We start from the raw sequence: 21,162 nt of genomic DNA, 5'->3' as shown, positions 1-21,162 counted from the left end.
CACTCATGTTTAGGCAACCTTCGTTTTCTATTAGTGCCCTAGGCAAGATTTTGTCTAGTGTCTAAAACTAAAATGATTTCAGAATGTTTTTACTAGCTCTATTTTTTGAGCTACACTACTTGCACTATACTGTATGTACATTAGTAATATAGCCATAGTGAAAAACTATTTTAAAATAATCTGATATTTTCTTGATTGAAAATAAATAACAGTTGTTTTAATTCAATCAATCACAAATAAGAACACAAAACGAAACAAACATACAGCATACGAAACAAACATACAGCATACGAAACAAACATACAGCATACGAAACAAACATACAGCATACGAAAGTACTATCTATTATAGTGGCTTATTCATGGGGGTGCTTTCTCTTTGCTTGTCGCTTGTACTCCTCTTCTGGGGCATCTCTTGTCACTGTCCAACAGTAGTGATTCACCTCCCCTGATATCTTTGTTCCATTGCTGTAATGTCTTGGTGGAATCGCTCACTATGCTTGTCACTATGCTTGTGTGGGTAATCCCGTGAATCGCATATATTTGAATAGGGGAGGGGACAAATAACTAATTAATTTAATTGGGTCATTAAGCCCCGCCCCCTCTGCGCAGAACGCAGATTGCTGGTAAGATTCTCTCAATTCTGCCCACTTCACTAGGAATACCCCTACATCGTCATAAATGGGCTATATCTCGGAACTCAGAGCTAACTAAGTTGAAAATGTCATATTCATTCTTTGCATGCTGAAATCAATTAGAAGTAACTATTTTCACATCGGAAACATTTTCATTGTTGTGCAGTGTTATTTGTTTATGTACTTTGTAAGGTGCTGCGGAACACTTGTGGCGCCATATAAATAAAGCATAATAATAATATATAGGTAAATGCGGGGGGTTCCGGTTGCCTGGAAACCCCCCTCCTCAGCCCACAAATTTTACTAGTGCTGCATATTCTACTCAGTATCACAAATGAAACAATTAGCATTACCTGTGGATCTTTTAACATGTGTCAGCCAGTAATAAGTACTTCTGTGTATCAACTAGATTTGGAAAACATGCACTGTTAAGGCGGGTATCCACTACCTGATTAAACAGAGTGATTGAATGATAACGACATCATTATCGTTCAATCGCTCATTAATCCGGCACAAATTGGGCATACAAATGTCGGAAACGACCAGCGACGCACAGTCAGCTTAGTTGATATACATTTTGATGGGAATGATTAGTGGAATGCACATTAATTAAAGCCCTATATAGGAAAACTATTAATAAGTACCTTTATACTCCTATAGGTGTTACAACTAACGCGCAAAATTGCGATTCATGGTGAATCCGTGCAGCATTGGTTGCAGCTAAATGCACAATTTTGCGACCTATGATACAACTGTGCAATTTATGTACCCCACAAATTGGATAGCTTTTAAGGTGCGTACACACATAACGATTTTTTGAACGATTTAACTATAACGACGTCGTTATCGTTAAATTGTTAAAAAAAATCGTTCATCTTTTTAAGCTGAACGATAATCGTTCATGCGCTTTCACATTTGTAGTTCACCATCCATTCTGACTGTCCAACAAACGATTTTCGTTCAGAAAATCATTCATGTTGTGCAGAATGAACGATGAACGATGAACGATTTCCATTCACTGTATGCATGATTAAAAAATTGTTCATCATTTTTGAAAATCGTTCATTATTTTAGTAACCAACGATTTTCGTTCACTTTTTCAAGGGAAATTCTGACCGAAAATCGTTCACTAAAATCGTTGGTTACTCATACCCCTTTTACACCAGAGCAAAAACCTGGGTTAGTGCTGGTTCTACCCGGGTCGCAGCTCAGTGTAAAAGGGTCCCTGAAAAATAACCTGGGTCAAGTGACCCTGCAATCCAACCCAGGTAGCTACCAGGGTTGGACCCAGGTAATGGTGCAGTGTAAACGGCGCAACCCAGGTTATCTGACCTGGATCATGCCTAAAATGAGCGGATTGGTGGTTGTGGAGCAGTCACCTCCCACTTTTTATGACCTCACAGGTTTAGTAGGGCAGACCTGAGTTCAGTGTGAACAGGGCTGACCTGGGAGTAACCCAGATCAAAGGTGCAGTGTAAAACCTCTTTTCCACCAAAAACCCAGGTCCGACCTGGGTTTTTGGACATGGCTCCAACCCTGGTCAGACCCAGGTCAGACCCATTTACACTGCACCTTTGATCAGCCTCCGTTTTGGCAGCCACCCCACCGGCCCGTCCACCAAACGGGGTGAGCTGTCACTCAACATCGACAGCTCGCCCCCTTTGGTGCGAGACCCGGAGTGACGGATTGTCCGTCGCTAGCCAGGTCTCGCGCATGTGCACGACGGAGTCGGCTCCGTCGTGCGCATGCACTGTGGGCCACCATCGACCCGGTTGTGAGCAGTCAGCGCTTGCGACCGGGTCTGAATCAGGCCCAGAGTTAAGCCGTACTATTGGCTGGTAACGATGGTATAAAATCGATGGTATAAAACCATCGGCTGTTAACCATCGATGATTTTATTCACCAATGGTCATCCCTGTTTTAATACTGGCCAGGCAACGGGTCAATCAGTGCGGGTGGGCTTCGTGGGTGGTCGTGTTCGGGGGGGCGGAGCTAAGCTCCTTGTCCTGGCACATGAAGGAGGAAAAACAAAACAAACTTTGGCTCTGTGCCATCGATGGCAGTGATTAATTGGATTACAACCATCGATGGCAAAACAATTGACCATCGGTGGTTAACCATCAATTTTTGTTAATCATCGATGATCATCCCTATTGGGGAGTTGGTCAGTGTTGAGAATTGAGATAGGTGTAAATACAGTATATAACAGTTCTGCTGTTGGATCAAATGCAACTGCATTTCCAACTTCACTTCAAATGAGAAATGACAAAAACGCCGACATAATTAACTGACGATAAAGTTGTCAGGTTCAGCACCGGATACACGTCGGCTACAAAATGAATTAAAAAAAAATGAACATTAGCATAGTATCCATTAAACTGATACATCAGCGTAGTTTCCTCCATTAAAATGGCGTCGTAGTTTCACTCTCCTACTGGCGACACATTAGAGCTTCGCGCGTCTCCCAGTAGGAGGCGTGTCTCATAGCTGCTGTAGGCGTGGCATAGTCATTACGTTTCTGAAATAGGGCGTGGCTTCCAGCCCACTCTGCGTCTCATAACCGCCAGTATAGGCTAGAGTCGCTGGTTTGCTTGGCTACGTCACATCCGGCGCCCTGATGTTGCCAGTAGTGTTTCCGCCCGAGCTAAGGATGGAGGCCGATGGTTCCTACGAGCCGGGGTTTGTGGGGATTCGCTTCTGCCAGGAATGGTGAGAGGCCCCGCACAGTGTGACTTGGTGTACGGTACAGGGGACAGCCGCTGTCTGAAAGATCCCATGAGCTCCTTTCATTGTCTCTTAGATTATAAAGGGAAAGTCATTAACAGACTGGTCTCTTGCCCTCACACTCATACCTGTTAGCTGGTCTAGCCTGGATTGTGTACGAGGGAGCATCACTGCCATTATCCTTTATTATATTATGGTGCCATATATCACAGTGCTGTACAACAACTATAGTGGATGGTTGACCACAAGTTAATCCATATTACACAAAGGGCAGTTAAGCTGGGTACACACAGAGCGATGTAGGTTAATGATCCAATATCGTTAGCGATTTCCCTTGAACTCCTGAACAAACGATATTGAGCATACACATGGAACCATTGTACAAACAATATGGATGGGTCTTTAATGACTGCAAATCGTTAGCGATATATTGTTAAGGCAGCAAACGACCTCACGATGCATCTTCTGTCTTTGTCGGCTGGCACAAAATGGAGGAGGGGAGTGTCCAGTTAAAGTGATGACAAATCGTTCGTTGTCCATGACATCGTTCATCGTGCATACACACGGAATGATCTGTGGCAAATCGTGAAAGACAGGTTGCGTTTTCAAGAGATCAGTGACCACGATCAACGACAGCGCGTATCGTTATCTTGCCTTCACACTGCACTTTTTAAACGATATGTCATTCCAATCTGTCGAAAACGGACATTTTGTTTACAAAACCGTACCGTGTGTCCCCCACACCTTTTAGATGGATCTCGGCTAAGCATAGGCGTATCTATAATGAGTGCAGTGCACATGGGCCCAGGTTGCAAACCCTGCACTCATTCACAATGCTTCTCTGTTGGCACCACAGATATCACTGGTAGTTTGGCGCTATTTTCTTTTAGATCTGTGCATTCGTCTAGTATACTAAGGCTTATCCTGGTGAGAGAGAGGGGAGACCTGCACCCGAGGCTGCACACAGAACCCCTCTTCTGTTAAACTGCCCCTGCAATCAAGTATTATAAAATAAAGTGTAGCCTATCCTAGGAACAAGCCTTGTTCCATTCATGTCAAAAGGGTGTGTTTTATAATTGCGATCCTGACCAAGGCAATATCTGTGTATTGTTTGTATGTTCTCCCTATGTGTTGATTTCCTTTGGGTAGGAGTGATGCAGTGTGCATGTCGGCTACACCGGTGTAGTCCTGATCTGCATTTTATAATGCACACCCCTATGGGGCTGCCAATGAAAGTGTGCAGTTTAGGGGTGATATCGTTATGATTCAGGAATGATAGAGGGCCATTGTCTATCTTCCAGCACTGTTCCAATAGAACATTTCCCTATTTCAATCCACCCTTCTGTTTTGTTTGCATTTTTTTTGTAAAAGAAGCGCAAGCCTGGGCATTAGCCCTGAAAGCCAGGGCTCTAAATCTACAAGTCCTTTGGAAAAATTCCTGCAGTGTACAGTTGGGCCCTGATGAAAAGCTGCTTTGCTGTTACGTTTATTAAACTTGACATTTGTTTTGAATTATGCTGGCCACACACATGGCGATCTGCACACGATCAGCCGATGTGTACGATTTCCCTTGAAACTCTCAGCACATGATCTGCACACAATTTGGTGTCCAATCTTCATACGATCTCTCCTGCATCCAGACTTTCACAGTGCATCGCCTCCTAGATTGTCAGATCTGCCCTACTGCACGGCAGATCTGACGATGCGATGTGTGACCAGCGGGGACGCACATCGTGATCGTGAGTGGGGACTCACGATTTACTGAGGATTTGGCCATATTTTACACGATCTGTCGTTCCAATGTGTCAGAATCGACAAGATAGGGTAAAATATCGCTGTGTGTGGGGCCAGCATAAAATGTAAAATTGGGACAAATGTATATATTGCCAACATATTCTGCAACACTTTAGTGTGTGGAAGAAACAAGACTGGGTATTAATAAAACAAGACTGAATATTAACATTGAGGTTGCTGCTCATAATTTTTTGTTTATTCTTTTGTAGCAACAACATGTTGTATCCTAAAGAAGACAAAGAGAATCGCATCCTCCTTTATGCGGTAAGCTCCATTCAGTTTCAGCCTAGGAGGGGTCAATCCAGTTATGTGCGATTTGGGTCCTGTGAGCTGTTCTCAAGGCGAACTCGCACTGCGAATTTCATTTGCAATCCAATTCCAAACTCTCATTGATTTTTCGGAGTTAATTCATGTTTTTTTTGTGCGCACCCCGGGGCAGGTAAAAATCTTTATTATTAGGGAACTATTTCGGGACACAGTGCATAACCTCTGATACCTCTCCCAATAATCATGTACTCGGAGTTGTTAAAATAGCATAATTTGGCCAATAAAGATATGTCAGTGTTCAGGTAAATATCTCTAAAAAGCTCAATATTGGATAGGTTAAAGGATGTGGGATAGGTGTGTGGAGGTGTACATGAGGTGTGACAGGTGTGTGGAGGTGTAAATGAGGTGGGGCAGGTGTGTGGAGGTGTAAATGAGGTGGGGCAGGTGTGTGGAGGTGTAAATGAGGTGGGGCAGGTGTGTGGAGGTGTAAATGATGTGGGACAGGTGTGTGGAGGTGTAAATGAGGTGGGACAGGTGTGTGGAGGTGTAAATGAGGTGGGACAGGTACGTGGAGATGTAAATGAGGTGGGGCAGGTGTGTGGAGGTGTAAATGAGGTGGGGCAGGTGTGGAGGTGTAAATGAGGTGGGGCAGGTGTGTGGAAGTGTAAATGATGTGGGACAGGTGTGTGGAGGTGTACATGAGGTGTGACAGGTACACCGTGTGGAGGTGTAAATGATGTGGGACAGGTAGGTGGAGGTGTAAATGATGTGGGACAGGTAGGTGGAGGTGTAAATGATGTGGGACAGGTGTGTGGAGGTGTAAATGATGTGGCACAGGTACGTGAGGGTTTTGTGAGGGGTTTTAGAACTTGCAGATGAGAGGTAAAAGTGTTTGTTTCAAACATTTTACAAACTTGTATAAAACATTGAAAGACTACTGTACAGACTTTTTTTTGTACCCCAAAATGATGGAAAGACTTTAATTTGATGAATAAATACTTGCTATAATTTTTCCACCATTAATAAAAAGTGCAAAAATCAGTCACCTTTCAAAAACGTCCAGTACTTTCCTTATGGCCACTAGCAGTCTTCTATACGGTCCTCCTATTTCAGTTGCCACTTTTTGGGGTCCAGGATGGTTTCCACACTTTTTCATGCACTTCTACCAGGTCATATTTTGTAGAAAAGTCGCGCACCCTTGCCACGATTACAGCAAATTGGCATTTTTAATTGGCTCTCTCATTACTCGGGGGTGCGCATTCATGCGATGAATGCGAGTTTCATGAAACAAATTCGCCTTCGCAAACTCACTACAATTGGATTGAGGCCTAGGACTGATCAAGGCTAATGAGCACAAGAAAAATCTTGTTACCATCTGTCCTTGATTTGTTTCTTCTTTCTGCTATTAATGATTTAAAATGCTGCAGTGCTATGTGACTACTGTGGCAACCACAATTACTAAGCATTATTGTATGGAGTGATACTAGTTAGTTTTCCCTCTAGCTCCGGCGGGAGGCAGGGCGCCGGAGCTAGAGAGGGCATGCCTTGCGCGCGCGACCGACCGAGAAGGGGGTGTGGCCATCGGAAAAGGGGGCGTGTCTAAGACGCGTCCCCTTTTCGTCACTCTTGGGGGCGTGCCCGGCACTTACGGACACGCCGGGCAGCCCCCAAGCCCTGCAGACAGGGAGAATAGATGCCGGGCGCATGCGCCCGGCGTCTATTCTGCGGCGGTGACCGGGTCACCGCATGTTTCTCCACCCGCGGGACACTGCGTCCCGCGGGTGAGAACGGCTCCCGCAGGCTGTGAGGGCAGGGTGCTTTTTGCCCTCCAGAAGGAGGGCAGGGCGCCGCGCCCCGCTAAAACAGCCTAGCGGGAACGCTACTAGTTTTAGGGGTGGGCAATAAGTGGCCTCCCCAGCTGTTGTGGGACTACACATCTCAGCATGCTCTGCTACAGTTTTGCTATCAGGGGGGCATGCTAAAACTGTTGCAGAGCATGCTGGGATGTGTAGTTGAACAGCCTCTGGAGGGACACATATATTGCCCATCCAGATGAATGACAGAACACCACTGTAAACTGTGTACACTGTAAAACCCTTCCCCTTCTTCTCCCAACTCTGCCTTCATTTCTGAGTCTGTATGTGGCCCTCAGCCCTCCAGAGAGATTTTGAAAGGAAATTATTTCTATGAGATACTTAAAACAGTTCCAACTTGCTATTAAGTGTGATTACTGCTTTAAACACCACATAACATAATTATGTAGACCTGGATTCTATCTCTGGTAGTTCTGTTTTGCATGGGCGTAGTGTCATATTCATATTATATGTAGAAGATGGTCTCCAGTGTGCATTAATTGTAAGCATGCATCCTATAGACCTCATTCATGTATCGCCTTGGTTTTGCACCAGACTTCCTGGATGGTCTGCTCAGTGGCTTCAAGGTGTATTCTGGCTCTCAGTAGATGCTTCCTAAGACTAGAGGTGCACTGTGCAAAAGTAACTATTACATCTATAGCTGATCTCATACCACTTATAGCCACTCATTTGTATCACATAACTGTTACTGGTTTTCTCCTAAAATACTGCTAAAATTAGCCTGTCTTGTATTAATCATGTGTGTGTGGGTGGGGACAGGGCTGTGACTCTTACATGTCTCAGTTGTTGTGTGAAACTTTTTATTCTATTTTTGGAGTGTACCTAGAAGTAATGTTCTCCACAGAATGCAGGATGGGACCCAGTTAAGTATAACACAACACCCCGGCTACTAGTAGGTGCAGGATCATATCTTCTGCTGGGTAGGAATGGCTGTACATACATGTCATAGGTTATGACTGTTTCATCCATATAGTTTGCAGTGGATTAAATCTCTTCTTTCCTGATATGGCAGCTGCTTTAATCCATGTCATTTTATTTCCAGTGCCGAAACTGTGACTACCAGCAAGAGGCAGACAACAGCTGTATATATGTTAACAAGATTACACATGAAGTAGAGTGAGTATTGTAGCTTGTGGTATTTACACCATTTGTGCTTCATACAGAAAATATCTGCTTTATAAAAAAAGATTACTTTGAATTGAGATTTGTAAGTAGACCTCTTTGGTTTGTCCTGTCTCAAAATATATGTAGGAGCAGATTCAATACCGTGTTTACCACACAGGTAAAGCTCCGGGTTTTTACGCCCGGAGCTATTCAATTACTAGCAGTAAACCCAGGGGTTGTGCGCACTTACCCATACATTCTGCGTTAAGTGCTGGAATATATGGATTTCCCCGCGTGCTAAGGCCCAGAGGGTGCATTTAACGCAGATTTTTCCTGCCAGCTCCTGAGGCTACGAGGAAAAATCTGCATAAAGTGCCCCCTCTTGGGCTTAACAGCTGGGATGTGGCACTTAATTGAATAGCTCAGGCTGATAATTAGCCGTTGGGTACACCATGCGGCTAATTGAATCTGTCCCTTAATGTACATTTTTTCAACTATGGTTACAATACACTATATTAAACGCACAGCACTTTTGTGAAAAATTAAGTACTAAATAGATGTCTGTAATTTGAAATAATTAGTTTTTGCCTGCATGTCCTACATTGATCTAGGAGGTTTGCAGGTCTAGTCTTTTCCATCTGACATATCTGGAGAGTAAGTTGCAGTGGTTTGGGCTGTTAAAAAGATATGTATCTTATAATTATCCTCCTCCAACTGATTTCCATATTTTTGCCCAGTGAGCTGACTCAGATCATTGCTGACGTGTCTCAAGACCCCACACTGCCTCGTACGGAGGACCATCCCTGTTCAAAGTAGGTGACCTCATCATACAGAGCTGAGTGTCCTCTCTTCTCTCACCCTCTGGTATATTGTATTACCAGGACCGTGTCTAATGCACTTCTCTCCCGTAGGTGCGGGCATAAAGAAGCCGTGTTTTTCCAGTCTCACAGTGCCCGAGCTGAGGTATTGAATTATATTTCATCTCTTCCAACTTACATACCATTGTCGCTCAACCTAGTGTCCCCTCCCTGAAGACTCCACTCTTGGGGCCAAATGTAATAGCCCGCGATTTGCTGGAGAAATTCTGTGGAGACAGTCGCTAGATTTAAAGCGGCAAGTATTTTAAAGGCAAAACCAGCCTTGTTTGGCCTTAAAACTTATTGCCACTTTAGATCTAGTGACTCCCTCGCTGGAATTGTGCCGGGTCCTGCAAATCGTGAGCTCTTAGGTTTTTTTTTTAAATTATTAGGTTAAATTTTGCTGCCCTACACAAATATTGAAAAATATCTGGGTATAAACAGTGTATTTGTAAAATGGTATATAATGCATGAAGAACAGTCGTGTACTCTTTGAACAGCATTTTGTTAGCTGGTGTTGCTTTATACCTTAGGTCTATGTAGGAGATGCTATCATGGAGTACTAGATGGGTCTGTATGTTTATGGTTTGAGTTCATGGTAGATTACGGTCATTGCCACAGAGTGTCAGCCTAATGAAATGTCCCTTTCAAATATATCATTGCTAGATGACTAATATCTTATTGCGTAATTGCCGGGTTTGCGCAGGAACCAGCTTACCATAAGCTATATCCCTTGATCCTGCGGATTGGGAAGACATATCGTCCTCATTGGCCAGTGTGTATCCACTATGAGTGACCTTGCGCACTCCCACGGGGTCGTTCATTGTATCGACAGGTCGAGCCTGCATGCTGCTCAATCTGTCAATTTATGATATGTCGTTCATCGCATTGTGCATTGGCCGGGTACACAAATCATCTAGACTTCAAATTTGATTTACGCTTTCGTTAACTGGATCATCCACATTCAGGTGACTTTATTTTATTGGTCTATGTTTCTACGTCTCTGTAGCTTCCTTCTTTGCTTCTGAGCCACGGCCTATGGGTACAGTTATAGCCTGCACTGAGTACTGTATCCAGTTTCAAATAGAAAATCAACTTTGATATAATTGCACGGCTGAAAAGCACAGAAGATAAAGTGCATTTATGAAACTGTTCCAGGAGTATACGTATAAGTCAGTGGTGTCAAATTCGGGCCCTTCAGCTTTTGTGGGACTACATATCCCAGCATGCCCTAATAGCAAAACTGGCACTGCATGCTGGGAAGTGTAGTTCCACTGCAGCTGGGGGGCCCAAGTTTGACACCACTGGTATAAGTGATTAAAAAGAGGACTAAGATAGAGGTGTCGTTCAAAGAGTTAAGTGTAAAACGAACAAAAAAAAAGATAAAAACAAACAGTTCTCTAGTTAAGCTTGTACATGGGATCAGCCAGGTCGGAACTGGCTTTACTGGTCACACCGATCTCCTCTTATTGCTTGGACTACCAGGCGGATGTTGATGCCCCTCCCCCAAGAACGTACTATTTGCATGAATGGTTTGGTCACAGGGAGAGAGGGGGCTATTGACAAAGGAGAGAGCAGATTTCAGTGGGCAAACATGCACTGACAGTAATAACATGCTTTTATTTTGTGGTTATAAAAGAAAAAAATAAATCTACTAGGGAAATGAATGGAGGATGTTTTAGTAGATAGACTAAAAAAGCCCAGTATCATGAACAATCTTATTTCCAGACTATTTGGAAAGAGACGGTAACACCTGCAAAAAAACCTACTGCTGTCTCTGTAAACTTCCTCTGATGGCAGAGGAAGGTAATACTTGCTTTTCTGGTAGCTGAATGTTTCCTTTCTTCCTGGAACCCTTCAGGCATGGGGTACATCTGTAAAATGAGTCCCGTATGCTCTTAGCAGTGGTAGCGTTAAAGTCCACTAGCCCCCTGAGACATGTAGCGGACTAAATCAATAATGAATGCGAGAACTAGTGCCGTTACTAGAGATATCGCTGCTAGTCTATTTGCTATTAGCTTACCTTCAAGTTGTTCACACTGATCATAGAGGCAAAGCGGCATTATGTGGTGCAGCGACTTGTGAAAGTGCATAAGATCTCCGTCGCTGATATTAGAACACTTCAAATTTAGATAATTGTTTTCTTACAACTTTATTTTGGTTTACAAGTATAAAAGTACAAACAGTAACAAGTATAGGGTGGGTGGACTGCAGTGATTGCAGAAGGCAAGAAATGAATAAGGATGGAGGAAGAGTAAATAAAAATTGAAGGGGGAGGATAAGCGCAGTAAAAAGAGAAGTATAGTCTTCTGGTAGGTAAATGTGGTAGAAACCATGAAGCAAATACGGAAGACAGTCTGAAAGTTCACAAGTATTGGGGTTTTGGCAGGGTAAGGTGTTTTAGTGATACCACAGGTATCAAATGTAGGTAAATGTGTGGGTTTTATTCAGGTAGGCAGAGATTTTCTCCATGGTTGCACGGTTGTAGAGATGAGATGTCGAGCTGTTTTTAGTGACTGGGCTATGAGGCTTCTGCCCGCATTGAGGATTTAGGTGGCTAGTTTATCGGAGCAGCTGGCAGGCTTCTGTAGGTAGACTGAGAAGAAAGGACCCATGGATCTTTAGAACTGGACGCTAAGGTAACTTCAGAAATAAGATTAGCTGTGTCGTCCCTGAAGCTAGCGATTTTTGGCAGGTAGATCAACTGTGTAGGTATGAGCCTAGGTCACCATAGCTCTTCCATCATCTGGAGTCTAGTTTGTACCAAATAGCACCTGTAATAGATTTTATAGGAATTCTCTTCTATATGGGTTCAGAGCAAGGATTTAGACATGTATCTATATATTTTTTTTTATTTATTTATTTTCACATGAATTTATTTTTTTCTTTTAGGATGCCATGAGACTATATTATGTCTGTACTGCCCCACACTGCGGTCATCGTTGGACAGAGTGATCTCCTTGGAAGTTTATCTAGTTTGTGCTTAGAGGTTTTTATTTTGAATAAATGTCATTTTTTTATTTAAATCACGCAAATGTTCATGTGTATTATTTTACATGGAGAGTCATTGTTCATTGGTCTGGGTTACTGGGCACAAAGGAATGACTATCTATGTTAATCTGATGATGATTCTTCAAGCTTCCCATTAGTCATCTTGTTGGGACAAGATTTGGAAGGTAACATGGTGTTGGATGTATCAGGACACCCATTTCCCCTCTGGGAACCCCAGCTCCTCGTTTCCGCAGGTGTTTGGAGAGCATTGGGTTGCTGGGATGGACCTCCAGGACGTGCAGTGTGTAGGTTTCTGAACTTGGAGACGTAAAGCCGCAGTCCTCACATACGTAGATCTTGGAGCGGCGCTGGCGGTAGGCATAACTCTGTAGGACCCCATGAATCTTGCGCAAATGAGACTCAAGAGAGCAGCGCTGAGTGAAGGATTTGTCACAGGCTGGACACTTGTAAGGTCTGATCCCTGTAAGGGGACAGGAGATGGGATATATATTTGTAAACGTGCCATCAAGCAGTATTTTATTAAGAACAGACACTGTAATAAAACAAGACTGGACATTAACCTAGAGGTAAGAGGGCCCTACTGACATGCTTACAATCTATCATATAATAGGTTAATTGACATAGAGGGGATAATGCTGAGGGCCTAATTCAGAGATGTACGGAACTCCGATATTCATGAGTATCTCCGCTAAGATCTGTGCATGCACAGAAGCTGCATTGCACATATGCAGATCTCATCCTGTGATATCGCTCGCAGTGCCCTGGACACCGCCGCCTGATTGACAGATTTACAGGCCTCGTGAAGATGATGCAGCCATTCTCAGTAGCCTAAGGCTCACTCAGATGGCTGATGCTGCGACCGATAGTCGTGTAGATCCGATGCTGCGTCTTTGGATGCAGCCTTCGGATTTGCCATGCCGGCAGTAGGTGTCTTTCGACAATAGACGTCTCCAGCTGCATTAGCATAATATTGCACAGCCGATGCGTAGAAAGACGCAGTGGCTGTTGCAAAAGTGTCCATCTTTGAAACCGGCCTCGAGTTAGCAAAGCATGGGAAGAGGGGGCAACGTGATTAGCGAAACACAGAAATGAGCACTCCGTAAGGGAGCATTTTAGTGCCCATGTGGCTCCTGTATCATTTGGGTGGATGTGCTGTGCTGAGGAGGCCTAGAAAATGGTGAACACCAGGATCACCACCTCCCCCAAGGAGTGGACTTCTGCCTCCCAACATGCTTTGGCTGAAGGAGTTCTGCTGGAGGTCAGTGTGTCCTTACTACTACCAACACCCCAACTGTCATCTGTGTCCCTTCTACTACCACCACTGACTTCATGTGCCTCTACTATAGGTACAACCCTCCTCAGCTGTCAACATGTATTCCCATTATTGCTAATCCTACACAGCTCTCATCTGTATTTGTACTACTACCACCCCAGAATGGGTCCCTACTGTCTCCTGCAAGAACCAGGTGGTGGGATTTTCCAAGGAGCAAATTGCTGCAAATCAAAATAACAGATGGGATTTGAAGGAGAAAAAGTGACAAAAAAAAACAAACAAAACGTGAATACAGAAAATCTGTTGTAATGGTGACGGCACTCTGAGAATTCTTCCTACCCATGCTATATGGAATGCAGGGATGAGTGGTAAACAATCACATGCAGAGAGATAAAAATATAATCCATGTGTGGTGCTGGACTTTATATTTAGTAGTCAGATATTTGACCAACTAGGTCAGTGGCGCCTGTTGGCGTTGGCGCCGCCCTGCTCACCTGTATGTGTTCGCATGTGTCGTTTCAAATCAAATGTGTCATTAAACCCTTTAGCACAGCAGGGGCAGCGATGCCTCTTCTGGATGCTGTGACACTTCAGGTGACGGGTTAGCATGCGCTGGAGAGGAAAGGTCTTCCGGCAGGCGCGGCACGAGAATGGCCCCTGGTGGAAGAATTAGATGGCGTGAATCTAGGGCAACAATATCACATACATGGCTGGTTAGAGCTTTTCCCCACAGTAGACTCCCTAAGCCTCTGCAGACCACCAGTAATTGGTTACATACCTCAGCAGCTACAGGAGTAGTCGATGGTTGTTCTGGTGGGTAAGGCCAAAACATGGAATCTGCAGAATTTAAAAGACCAAAAAACTTTAAGTTTAAAACGGCAAATCAATTTCTCTTTCTATATTCTTTATATTCTTATTCTAAATCTGTACATAGAAACAGAAACATTATACATATAGTATTAGTGACCTGTTATTAATCAGGTCGTTAGCTAGTGTAGCAGCAATATAGCCTCATTCACCCCTGTCTCACCAGCCCCAAAATGTTTTCTCCAGCCTCAAGGTCCCACTCCCACCATCCCCCTATGTGTCTCCAGCATTGGCTTATAGCGGTGGCTGTGGGAGAAGTGAGGTAGTGAGGGACCTCTCTGCAGCTCTCTACAGAGTTTGCTCTGGACAGACAATAGGCAGCATTATATAATATATTATACTGCACTAGCCTTGTGTATGAAGGGTCCAGTGGCAAACATCTGTTTACCCATGGCACGGCTGTCCTCTTAGTCCCCAGCCACTGTATACAGCCATGGTCAAAAGTTTTGAGAAAGAAGCACTCGCACCTGCCTGCTGCCATTCCTGAGCAAGCTCTGCACTGGTGGTGCCTTGATCCCACAACTAAATGAACTTTAGGAGACAGTCCTGGCACTTGCTGGATGTTCTTGGGTGCCCTGAAGCCTTCTTCACAACTATTGAACCTCTCTCCTTGAAGTTCTTGATGATCCGATAAATGGTTGATTTAGGTGCAATCTTACAAGCAGCAATATCCTTGCCTGTGAAGCCCTTTTTGTGCAAAGCAATGATGACTGTACGTGTTTCCTTGCAGGTAACCATGGTTAACAGAAGAACAACAATGATTTCAAGCTCCACCCTCCTTTTAAAGCTTCCAGTCTGTTATTCTAACTCACTCAGCATGACAGTGTGATCTTCAGCCTTGTCCTCGTCCACACTCTCATCTGTGTTACCGAGAGAATCACTGACATGTCAGCTGATCCCTTTGTGGCAGGGCTGAAATGCAGTGGAAATGTTGTTTTTGGGATTAAGGGCCTGATGCAGCACTTAACTGATCATCTTGCTTCACTGCAGGTGGGGCAGATTTAAAATGTGCATAGATTTGGGAGGGAGGTGTCCAAACTGACGTCTAAAGTGCAGTATAATAATAAAGCTGTGCAGTATTTGTGAGCTACATACAAAAGCAGCCAGTATTTACACTACATGCAAAAAAGTATGTATTTACATCCCTTGCATTACAACATGGTTTGTCCAGGTACACAGTTAAGTGCTAATTCTCACTCTATTCCCAAAGCTGAATCAGGCCCTAAATTCATTGTCATGGCACTGAGGGACTATGTAATTAATTGCAAATAATCTGATCACTCTTCATGACATTCTGGAGTATATGCAAATTGGCATCATAAACACTGAAGCAGCAGACTTTGTGAAAACCAATACTTGTGTCATTCTCAAAACTTTTGGCAATGGCTGTATATACATATGGCTGTAGTGAAGGGGTTGATAACCCTTTTAAAAGTATCTGCCACATTACTGTTAAACTTGTGGTACAAGTTCACTCTAGGTACGACGGCAGGCAGGGCGCCGGACCTAGAGCAAGTGCACAGCTGCGCAGGCCATAAATGGGTGTGGCCAATGAAAAGGGGGCGTGTTTTTATGACGCGTCCCCTTTCCGTCAGTCTTTGGGGCATGCCCGGCAAGTGCGGCGGTCACTGTGAATTGAAGCCGGGCGCATGCATCCGGCATCCATTCACCAGCAGTGACCGCAGCTCTGCCGTTTTCGCTACAGGCGGGACACTGCGGCCCACGGGAGGAGGACAGAACCTGCAGGCTGTTTTAGCGGGGCGCCGCGCTGGAAGGCAGGGTGCTTTCTGCCCTTCAGAAATAGCCTAGTGAGAACGCTATATATAATATTTTGCTTGGCTTGTCTCATGCAAAGAAATAGCCCAGCGCGTGAACTCATTACGCATTGATCTGGGCTTGACTGAAAGGCAGTCTGCATATTTTTGATAATCTGTATCTACCACGTTTGAACCTTAATTATTGTTACCCTTCTGATGAAGTGGGCATCACGCCTGTGAAACACGCATGAAGCTTTTTACACCAGATCCCCCAAGTCAAAACCGTAAAATCACTTAATGGATTTTGATTCTGAAGTATTGGGAGAGTTGTTGCTATTTCATGGAAATGACTAATGTTTTATCACTAATAAAAATTTTTATAGAGATAAAGTCAAAAAGTTTTATGTCTGAATGGATCATTCCTATTGTGCTGGTTTACCTTATAAGAACTTTTTAGAAAAGAATGAAAAATGTGGACTTGATAATTTCACTTAATATGTGATTCTTACATTGAAAAATAAAATGAATGTGACGGTTTACACTATATATGTATGTTCTTCTCTGTACACCTGCGCCAAAGAGATTATCTTTCTATTGAAAGCAGCACAGGATTAGTATTGCCTTGATATGTGGCAAATAGGTTGTTAGTTAGCTCCCAGTATTAATCCGAGGTTTTGTATCATACACCCTGGTACAGGCATTAATGCGATCGGTGATGCAGGGAAACTTATACTGCGGCATTTATACATTTCAGAGCTTCTCTTTACCAAGTGAAAGTTCTTAAATGAAAAGAGAAAAATCCTAATTACACAAATGTCTCATACTAGATAATGCCCTGTCTAAATGTAGTATTTCTTAACTAAAGGTATGTATTAGTTCAACAAAAACAATCACTATTTCTTTTATATTTGCATTGCTGAACTAACCCAGCGACCTGATGTACACAGCCGGGGATAGAAATGAGCTGTGAAGAATGAGAGGTAGAGACGCAGATTCATTGTTGCTAATCCCTCTTTGTAAACAGAAGTCATTGTCTGTCTGAATTTGTTCAATAGGTCCCTTTCATGTTAACAATCCAGAGTTAAAAAAAAGAATAGAGGGATAGAGCCGTTGGAAGGGTGAATAGTGGTGATGTCGGCTCATTTGACTCTTAACATAACATTTGTCCCTTTTGTTCGTCAATATTCTTTGGGGTAGATTTATCAAAGGTTGGAGAGAGAGAAAGTGGAGACAGATGAAGTACCAACCAATCAGCTCCTGTTATGTTACAGACTGTTTAAAAAGCGATAGGAGCTGATTCGTTGGTACTTTCTCTCTTAGTTTTCTCTCTCCAACCTTTGATAAATGTACTCCTTTATTTGCTAGACTGCTTGGTTTCTCCCTGAAATGCTAAGTGCGTAAAGATTGTAGAGTAAGGTTACATATACACGGGTGTACCCAAATATGAGGCTTTAACTAGTTGTTTGTACATTATTTCCCCATCTATGATGAGATATACTGCACCAGACATGTAAAATTAAAAAGCAGTACCCTATTTCCATATAGTGTCAGTTTCCATGGTGTGAGTAGGCACTTGAATGATGCACTGATGTTCTTCAAAGATACATGGTTAATGTTTTAAATAATTTTATGACCAGATTGGCAGTTGCGACTAACGTCAGTGAAGTTTGTGAAGTGTTGGTTGCTGAGCTTCTGACATTTTAGCCACCCTGCCCAAAAATAAGCTTATGTAAATTTGTTTCGTATAGGTATGCCTCACCATAATAATAGTAATGGTTTTAATTAAACTGCAAAGATCATGAAACACCTGTGCTGTAGCCATGTTGTCTTGCCATCATGTCAGAAAAGTCTTTGCGTGCATAAATTTACATTTCAGTCGGGTTTCTCTTAAGTCTGAGCCTAATTTGTATGAAATTTTGGACCATCTCTTTACAGACCTACCTGCGGCCATTGGGGGCAATATACTAATTACAAGGGAAATAAGGGCTCAGCACAAAAGCACATTGCTGCAAATGTGCAGTTGTCTATAGCAACCAGCGGACAATTAACTTTGCTCAAACCAGACGATGAAAACAAATATCTGCTTGCATTGGTTCATTGCAAAATGTAAAGAAAAAAAACTTAAAATTACCTGAGGAGCTATTTTTACTATCTTTTTTCAATTAGAAGCGAAAAGCCGAGACCCGCAAAAAAATATCGCCGATTGCGACTTTTTGCCAGTCGGAAACTTCTCTCCTTATTCAATTCCAAATACTTTTTCATGTACGCGGAAACTCAATGCAATGTAATAGGCGGAAAAGATTTGCCTCTGTATAGCAGGAGAAAAGTGCATTTTTTTATTTTGGGGTGCAAAGGTGGGGAAACCACTCAAAACCCTTAGGACAGGCCCCCAAAGGATAACTGCGTCAAAAAATCCTTAAAAAAAAAAAGTGAGAAACCCCAAAAAGAACTTTCATTTTGGGGCGAAAAAGTACAAAGTGGGGGTACAAGCATAAAAACTAGCGAAATAGACTTTTTGGTGTTCTGCAAGTTTGGGCGAGGTGTTTTTTTGATTGCAGGTGCTTGCTTCAGGTGCGGTTTTTAAATTTTTAAAAACTTCTCTTTAGCGACTTTATAGTATGCTTGCACCCATTTTCATGTACCCCAAATTTGACAGGACTACTTATTCTCCCCCAAAAATACTGCTTTATGCCATTCTTCACCACTTGTGCAAAGACACTAATTAGAGGCAATTGTACCAACTTAAGTACCCCCAAACAGTTTAATTAGGACTAATCGGGCACTACTAAATTGCTCCCCAATGTTTCTGCATCATTTTGGGGGGTTCAGGCTGATTTCCCCGATTCTGACACCACTTTCCGCCTGTACTGACTTCGCGTGTCGCCGTTTTTCGCGTCTTTTGGAACTGAATAGGGCAAATAGCGGGGACGCGCACGATAAGTTTCCGTGGCCAAAAGACGCGATGTAGGCGAACAAACTTTATCGCGGGTGCGAAACTAATTGACTACCACCCTAAATCTTTTAACCAGACTGCTGGAAATATTTTTACTTTAAAAATGCAATTTAAGCAGTATTCATTTTAAATGGTAATTAAATATTATATTAGTAGATGTTCCGCCCCCCCCCTTATTAGACATAGAGGAACTCTGGAAAAGCTGTCAGCATGCAGTTCCCTGCACTCCTCCCTATTAATGTAGCATAGCACCAGCAAAAGTGATTTATCTGCCATTGTAAAATAATATGGGTGTGATACTAAACTGCAATCTCCACGTTTACTCCGCACAGTCACACACACACACACACACACACACACACACACACACACACACACACACACACACACACACGCAGTTCTGTGTTACACAGATGTTCCAATGTTCAAAGGGGAAGGAGCAACTCAGTGACCGTGGATACGGGGGAATGCAGCTTTCATTTTATTGACAATTATAATTGGCATTGCTAAATTAAACATTTGTAATATAACCTACCTGGAATATACAAGTCCCCTCTTTCAGCATCCGCAAGATGCCTCCATCCTGTGACTCCCATAACAGTCCGGGGTCTCTTTACCAGGAACGAGCGGGGCATGTCCCTGGTGATAAAAGGTTTACAAACAAAGTTTCCTAAAAATATAATTCAGATCCACATACCAGAAAGGTCGGTGACATTGCGCAGATAATTGGTGAATAATTTAGGGTATAGTCTAAAACACGGGTTCTCAAACTCGGTCCTCAGGATCCCAAACAGTGCATGTTTTCCAGATCTCCTCACAGAATCAAAAGTGAAATAATTAGCTCCATCTGTGGATCTTGTGTCAGTGAGTAATGAATACACCTGTGCACCTCCTGGGTGACCTGGAAAATGTGACCTGTGTGGGGTCCTGAGGACTGAGTTTGAGAACCACTGGTCTAAAATATAGAGTATGAATTGGTGACAAAATATCTGATCCACTATTGTAAGTGGGCATTAGATTAGCTGCTGGGATTGACTATTAGTTTAGTCTGGAGGAATCCATGAAGACCTAGACCTGAGCTAAATATCTACAGTCTTAGTTAATTAATACCCCTTTCAACCCGTGAATTTCCAGAGTCTCAGTCCCCAAACCCTGGTACAGAGCAGGGTCGTGGACCCGTGACTTCGACCCGGATCATTTACATTCACACATAGCAAAAACCCGGGTCAATGCTCGTTCATGTGTTGCACTTTGTGTGATACCCCTTTCACATCTGAATACCGGGTCGCACTTGGGATTTTGTTCATAGGTCCATCCCGGGTGCAACACGGCTGAGACCCCTTTCAGACTGGCGGCCCGATCTGGCACTAACGCCATCACATGCTGAGCCGGCGCTTCCTATGCAGTGAACAGAACCCGGGTTACCCATTTACACTGCACCGCGAGCCGGGTTGAACACGTGTTCAACCCTTCTCGTGACCAGGGTTGAAATTCTGGGTCACTCAACCCGGCTTATTTCAAACTGGCTCCTGCACACTGCACAATAACCCGGGCTGCTCCGCGTTCACATGCAATAACCCGGGTTATTGCTCGTAGTGTGAAAGGGGTATGAAAGAGTAGTGGTAGTACCGTCTCTCCTGCTGCACCTTTCCAAAATCTCCTAGCTCCACTTTCAGACTGACCTACCTGTCTGGGTCAATCCAAGTTCTCTTCTAAAGGACTACCAGTCAGTTCAGAGATGCTCTTAGGATGACAATCTCTGTATAGGGTGATTACGAAATATACATGGTCCTTTTATTTGTGGGGAATGATTTGAATGTCCTAGAACTTTGCATATGAAGCTGAGCGCCTCTTCTAGCATACATAGAGAAAACGGCTCTTCCTTCCCATGCAAAACCAGCAGACACACAGCTGGGGGAGGCGGGGTGCTTTGTTTGGCGACAGTTCATTTATTTTAAAAGGATGGGTCTATTTTTTATGAATAATTCACCCCTGATACCTATTACTAATTGTTTAGAAAGACTATTACTGGTCACTGATGTATTG

The 21,162-nt window shown here is 43.4% G+C and overlaps 2 protein-coding genes across 2 annotated transcripts; one reads left to right on the top strand and one right to left on the bottom strand.

The window, feature by feature from the left end:
- The first annotated feature begins 3,198 nt into the window (after window positions 1–3,198).
- On the top strand, window positions 3,199–12,283 carry POLR2I (RNA polymerase II subunit I). The gene is made up of 6 exons (XM_088459579.1): window positions 3,199–3,343; window positions 5,362–5,416; window positions 8,336–8,409; window positions 9,135–9,209; window positions 9,309–9,360; window positions 12,147–12,283. The coding sequence occupies exons 1-6, from the start codon at window positions 3,252–3,254 to the stop codon at window positions 12,207–12,209; spliced, it is 411 nt and encodes a 136-aa protein (XP_088315705.1). The 5' UTR covers window positions 3,199–3,251; the 3' UTR covers window positions 12,210–12,283.
- LOC148473726 (putative transcription factor ovo-like protein 3) lies at window positions 11,418–20,847 on the bottom strand. The gene is made up of 5 exons (XM_088459578.1): window positions 20,803–20,847; window positions 19,652–19,755; window positions 14,318–14,376; window positions 14,034–14,196; window positions 11,418–12,726 (listed from the first exon to the last, which is right to left on the bottom strand). Exons 2-5 carry the CDS (start codon window positions 19,749–19,751, stop codon window positions 12,404–12,406), a joined length of 645 nt encoding a protein of 214 aa, XP_088315704.1. The 5' UTR covers window positions 19,752–19,755; window positions 20,803–20,847; the 3' UTR covers window positions 11,418–12,403.
- Window positions 20,848–21,162: the final 315 nt, after the last annotated feature.

Source organism: Taudactylus pleione, unplaced genomic scaffold (genome assembly GCF_031769625.1).
Source record: "Taudactylus pleione unplaced genomic scaffold, aTauple2 ptg000914l, whole genome shotgun sequence".
Taxonomy (NCBI): domain Eukaryota; kingdom Metazoa; phylum Chordata; class Amphibia; order Anura; family Myobatrachidae; genus Taudactylus; species Taudactylus pleione.
This window is presented reverse-complemented; position numbering and strand designations above follow the sequence as displayed.

Excerpts from the sequence above, each read along its gene's own strand:
- POLR2I (XM_088459579.1), top strand. The coding sequence starts at position 3,252 with ATGTTGCCAGTAGTGTTTCCGCCCGAGCTAAGGATGGAGGCCGATGGT. Across the intron at positions 3,344-5,361 it reads ATTCGCTTCTGCCAGGAATG|CAACAACATGTTGTATCCTA; the intron begins GTGAGAGGCCCC and ends ATTCTTTTGTAG. Across the intron at positions 9,361-12,146 it reads CTCACAGTGCCCGAGCTGAG|GATGCCATGAGACTATATTA; the intron begins GTATTGAATTAT and ends TTTTTCTTTTAG.
- LOC148473726 (XM_088459578.1), bottom strand. The coding sequence starts at position 19,751 with ATGCCCCGCTCGTTCCTGGTAAAGAGACCCCGGACTGTTATGGGAGTC. Across the intron at positions 14,377-19,651 it reads AGGGGACTTGTATATTCCAG|ATTCCATGTTTTGGCCTTAC; the intron begins GTAGGTTATATT and ends TAAATTCTGCAG. Across the intron at positions 14,197-14,317 it reads CTACTCCTGTAGCTGCTGAG|GGGCCATTCTCGTGCCGCGC; the intron begins GTATGTAACCAA and ends TTCTTCCACCAG.